Genomic DNA, 5,639 nt, shown 5'->3' with positions numbered 1-5,639 from the left:
TTTTCCACTGTAGGGTCATGTGCAGTGCCATTCCCTTGACTTAATACACAGCACTTCTGGAAACCAAGATCAACAACTATGCAGTTAGCTGTGCTTTTAACCCTGCTTATTAAAGCATTTAGAAGTCTAGACATGCAAGACATTATATATTCTGTAAACAATATATGGAATAAATACAGGAATTTTGAATTAAAGGATTAATTAAAACCCTTAGCTGTTACTGATATGTCTGATTTTTCAAATAGAAGGCTCCATTGTATATTTTTGCATACCATTAACATTCCATATTATTTGCATGGCATTTGCATATATTCTGACATCTGTAATTAGATACTTTTTTGCATTTTCACTGTTTGGATGGGATATAGTCACTCATCAGAAGCAGAGAGTCTTTTGAAGGAGGCGTGAGTAGGGAGGGAGAAGCATATTTATATAATATAGAATGTGCCTTCCACTATTGTAAGCCATCTCTAATAAACTGTGTGTCGGCTATGGAGAAAGGAAAGATTTCCGGACCATTTGACCAAATGATGTCTTTTCATCCAGCCTTCAAGTTATTTGGCTCCTTAGTGTTCATTTATAGAGTAAAGAAGAATAATTCTTGCCACCATGGGAAATTTTTGGGAGAAACTCCATGGCCTATATTGTTCATGAGGTCATAAAGGATGGTCCCTTCTCACTTTGGAGTCTATTGACTCGAACCAGGCCTGATGTAGATCATCATAGCTCCACTGACATTGGCTGGGAATCTGGCTTACTGATAGAGGATGCTCTGAGTTATATGAATTGGATATCCATCCCTATGAACTTTTGACATTGCAGGAGCTGGTGTTGGTGAGTCTGTGATTGACTATCCTCTGAGTAAGTACTTGACTGATACGCATGGTATTAGGGGAACATAACACTCCTATGGGGGCCTTTTTAAAGAGGACATCTTAAAGATCTTGAGACACTTTTGGATCAGCTCCAGCTCCTGGAATGAGATTTTGCAGGTAAATGAGCTTCCTCTCCTGCCTCTATTTCCATTTCTTCCAATTAACTCTATTTGCCTTTTTGGCTAGTGATTTTTCATTGGTGCCTAATTAAAATAATATACCATATGGGTTTTGCAAGGCTGAGCAGAAGGGGAAAGGATTTTGTGCCTAAAAGACTAGCTTGTATCAGCTGAGACTGGATGGGGCTGAAGGTTGTATGTTCCAATGGCTGTGGAGTGGATGATCTAAGTTTATTTACTGATGGAAATATGTTGGCATTGGAGGTGGCATGTAGTCTTAGCTCACAGGACATGGACATGGAGAACAAGCCATCCTCCCACCAGCCCACATTATTCTTCAGTCTAGATCAGGAAAAAGCCATGAAGGTAGGGCTGGTGTGGGAAAATGTAATGCATTGGTCCATGTGTGAGAGTTTTGAATAGATTGTGTCCAGTTCAGAGAGGATACAGTGAGCTGATCTAAAGCTTCACACAGCTCGAGCTATAGCTTTTAGCTCTTGCGGCCATGAGTTTAATACCCAATGTGCCAGCCAAGATAGCTGCTGTGACATGAGTCGGTTCTTGTTTGGGATTTGAGCTACAGTGGACTTCAGGTGCCTGGGCCTACAGGAAATAACTCGATGCTCAGTGCTTGAGCATAGCTCTTTGGTTCATCCTATAGAAACCCAGTCTTTTCATCCCTAGAGGTTTCCCATTTCAAACAACAGCACTGGCCAAGATCATAAGCATCATATAGGCACCAGCTGGACCTTTTCCACAGATTAATATAAATAATAGCTGGTTCTGTTGGAGTACTTTCCACACAAGGATCTCCTGGGGCTTTAGAGACACGATACAAAGTCTTGCTATTCCCCTCTGAGCTACAGAGGCTTAACTGGGAAAAAATAAGCTTTACATCTCAGCAATGACAGGCACACAGAGAAGTCTAGGGAGACCTTGTGTGAAGTCAATGAGGACTAGAACCCAGAAGACCCAGCTTCTAGGTCACTATTATTAATGACTGCACTAGATGTTTTACAGACGTTCAGAAGCGACTGGTTGCTGGCCCATGGGATACTCAAACCCCGGTGCAGCAAATTATTTTGTTAAGTAACAGGTACTTCCATCCCGTTTCTAGTTTGAAAAGCCTTAAGCACATATTTAAGCAACAGGGAAGTGGGACGAGTTTTTGTCTTTCTTTGAACCGAACCAAATTTGCCGAGTCAAAAAAAAAATTAAAAATTAACAGGATTTTTTTTTAATACAAGTTATTTAAATACGCTGCTCTGACCACTTCTTTTCTGCTAACCATCCTGAAGTGTCTCCCAGGCTCCCTTGCTTTTCCTGATGATACTCGCAGTTGAAGAGAATGAGGTGCCAAAGCATCGTAGACAACCTCTTGTTTGGATGTTTCTTCTTGCCTTATTTATCTCCTCAGGGTCCTGTGGCAGTCTCCTCCCTCTTCTTCTTTGCCTTTTGGTGCAACGGTTCTTCTTCTTCCTATTTTTTTCCATAGATGTAACCAAATTACTCCTGAGAGACATCTTTCCATTCAGACAACTCCTTGAGTCCAAGCTGCTGAAGTTCGAAGGAATCCCATGGAGATGTCATAGCACGTGGCTCATAGCGATCTCCGCATTTCTTCGTCACCGATGACTTCTCTCCACTGTCCATCTTATGATCAGCAATGTTCATCTTCCCCAATGACTTGGCTTTAAAGGCCTGTGGATGCTGCTCCTTGACCTCTCCCACTCTGCGTCCTTGCTTCCCATTTGCTTCCATATCTGCAAGAGAAAAATCACTTTTGCTATTAGCCTTCACAACAAAACCTTATATTTCTCTTATTTATGTCTCTGCTCCATTTTAGTGTCCTTCACTAAGTAAAGTGCAACTGTCACTGGAAAATGCCTGTTAAAGGAACAATTTTGATTTGGCCCCAAATATCAACTTTGCGGAAACAAGTCATTAAACCATTACAGCAATGAAATGTATGCACACTTGACAAAATGAATAAAATGTAGAGTTCTTTTGCTCAGCCCGTCTACTCAGATGCCCTTTACACCGTTTATAAGCAGTCAGTAAAAATAAGTGCAGACTGCTACAATCCAGCGCATGCATCACTTGCTTACACCAGAGCTTATATATTACCCAAGTCTCTAATGTCTCTCCAGTAATCATTTTAATTCTTTTTCAAGGCATCAGCTGAACCTTAATGTCATGCATGGCCTTGTTCTCAGGTACAGGAGAAACCCAGCAAAGACAGCATTAGAGAACTGGGAAAAAAAGATGGCTGCAGGGGATGGGGCAAGGAAAAAAACAGAGGTTGAGCTAACTTTTTCAACAACCTGGGCCTGGGGGGCCGAACTCAGGTAGTGGTGGGCAAGGGGCAATTTTCCATGCAAGTCTTGCCTCATCTGAAGCCCCTAGCGGGTGCTCCTAGGCACCGGGTCACTGCGCCACGGATGCAGCAATCTACCCAGCAGGGGATCAGAGCTGCTACTGCTGCGGTGGGCTCCAGCAGCTGCTGCACAGGTTGCCACACATCTCCTTCAGCAACCCCTGTGGCACAGGTCTCCACAGAGGCCATAGGTCTGGTGCCCCTTCTATATCCGCCCCTGAGGTGGGTGCCCCCATTCCCACCCCTAGTTACACGACTGGTAACAACAAGCCATTTTGACTTAAAACAGAAGAAGTGAAATGGGCGCCAATGATTTTCAAATGGGAGAAAGTATTTCTAGGAACCCCAAGTGCCATGAGGCACAAAGAGAAAGTGTCTTGTTGCTACCACCTGTGATTTTTGAGTTACCATGTCTCTTACCCTCCTATTCTGCATTTAGATTCATGCTGGTGGATTTCTTTTCACTCTGATCTGGAGTGATTTAAACTTTTTATTTTTTTAAATATTCAGTTATTTGCTCCAGATTCACATCTAGTCTTATCCCACCCATGCCCGGTGGCTCTGGACCACACTTATGCCGTCCATTGATGACTATTTTTGATTGCAAAGCCTGAACTGCAGAGTGGATGAATTGTTACAGCCACTGACGGTGAAGCTTTGAGCTTTTGGCTTCTACCACAACAGCACTTTTTTTTACGTCTGAAATGCCTGATCCAATCTCTGATGTGCCATCTGAAAGGGCAGCCCTCGAGCTTACCTGGTTGGCAAAGCCAGCTTTCAACCATCCTAAGCCTAATTGTGGAGGGAGCTAAAGCATCAATGGCAAGGGAAGATCCACTGGCACAATTTTTGGTGATGGGACAAGAGGCAGCAAGAGCACAGTTAGTTTCTGAGATCCCAAGTGAAGGTACAACTCTGCAGCCCTTAGTCGAGTACTGGGCATTGCCCTGACACCCAGTTCCTTTCAGACCCGTAATGTCCCTATAATCATCGATTCTGCAGACCATAGGGGAATTTTAGGATTGTCTAATCTACTCTCTTGAATAGCCCAGAGTATAAAATGTAATGAATTAATTCCTAAATGAATTGAAGAATATATTTTAGAAACAAAATAATTTAAAAATAATTAGTGACAGAGAGTCCACCAAAGCCTTTGGTAAGTTCTACCAGTGCCTAATTAACTGTGCCATAACTTGCCCCTAATTCCTAATCTAAATTTGTTTAGCTATTGTTATACGGTTGCCTGCTAGCTTGAAACGCCTATTATCAACATTTTGTTCCCTGGGTAGGTATTTTTAGACTGTGATCAAGTCTTTTCTCTCTGAGAAACTAAGTAGAATCGCACCCTGGCGTCGCTCACTGTAAACCCTGCCTTCTCATCCTCCTCCTGGCTCCTCTCTGGATTTTGAATTGTCTTCAGTCTACCCATATTCTGCATGAAGTGGGAACACCGGCACTGGACACAGATGGAGTCAGACCCAGACCAAAACCAGAAGCCTGGTCCTTCTCGAGATTTCTGCTTTTTTGAAATCCAAGGATTTCATTAGCCCATTTGGCCAGTTTCCCACCAGGAACTCAAATTTAACTGATCGTCCACCATGACTCTCAAATCCTTTTCAGAAGATCGATGATGGAAGTGGACAGCTCCATCTCTTCAGATCTGCAAGTCAAGACTAGATGCCTCTCTGCTTGAATCGGTCAAAAATTATGGGGTTTAACACAGGGTCATTAAGTGATATTTAATGGTCTGTGGTATACAGACAAGGACCAGATAATCTAATAGTCTCCTGTGGCTTTAAACTATATGGCCAGATTCTCCTCCACCTACTAGCTGTCTAAGTGGATTTAGGTGCCTAAATGTGGTCCTATTTTCCCTTCCTCAGGTCCCTGAAAAAATTAGAATAGGAGGCAGGCCTATGTATCTTCCTCATCAGTGATCTGTATTGTGGCAATACCCAGAGAACCTAGCACCCTATGCTCACCACTGCAGAAATATATAACAATGGCACACCCTGCAACAACAGTCATAGAGTCATAGAGTCAATGAGTGGGAAGGGACCTAGACAGATCATCGAGTCTGACCCCCTGCCATGGGCAGGAAGGAGCACTGGGGGTGGCAGAGGTCATAAGACCCCAGCCAGGTGCCTATCCAGTCTCTTCTTGAAGATCTCCAGGGAAGGTGAGAGCACCACCTCTCTGGGAAGCCTATTCCAGGCTCTGGCCACCCTTACCGTGAAGTAGTTCTTCCTAATATCTAACCTAAACCTA

The 5,639-nt window shown here is 43.3% G+C and overlaps 1 protein-coding gene across 8 annotated transcripts in view; it reads right to left on the bottom strand.

Moving 5' to 3' along the window:
* Positions 1 to 5,639, bottom strand: part of PKHD1 (polycystic kidney and hepatic disease 1 (autosomal recessive)) — a 484,191-nt gene that overhangs the window by 5,242 nt on the left and 473,310 nt on the right. For 7 of the 8 annotated variants that reach the window (XM_019520930.1, XM_019520934.1, XM_019520940.1 and 4 more), the window contains one exon: positions 335 to 2,757. In XM_019520930.1, coding sequence (XP_019376475.1) covers positions 2,501 to 2,757 — 257 coding nt within the window. In that variant the 3' untranslated portion in view covers positions 335 to 2,500. Of the gene's footprint in view, positions 1 to 133; positions 2,758 to 5,639 lie in introns of those variants that run through there. The other variant, XM_019520931.1, reaches the window with a different exon arrangement.

Source organism: Gavialis gangeticus, unplaced genomic scaffold (assembly GCF_001723915.1).
Source record: "Gavialis gangeticus isolate Ggan-Ray unplaced genomic scaffold, GavGan_comp1, whole genome shotgun sequence".
NCBI classification, from domain to species: Eukaryota; Metazoa; Chordata; order Crocodylia; family Gavialidae; genus Gavialis; species Gavialis gangeticus.
This window is presented reverse-complemented; position numbering and strand designations above follow the sequence as displayed.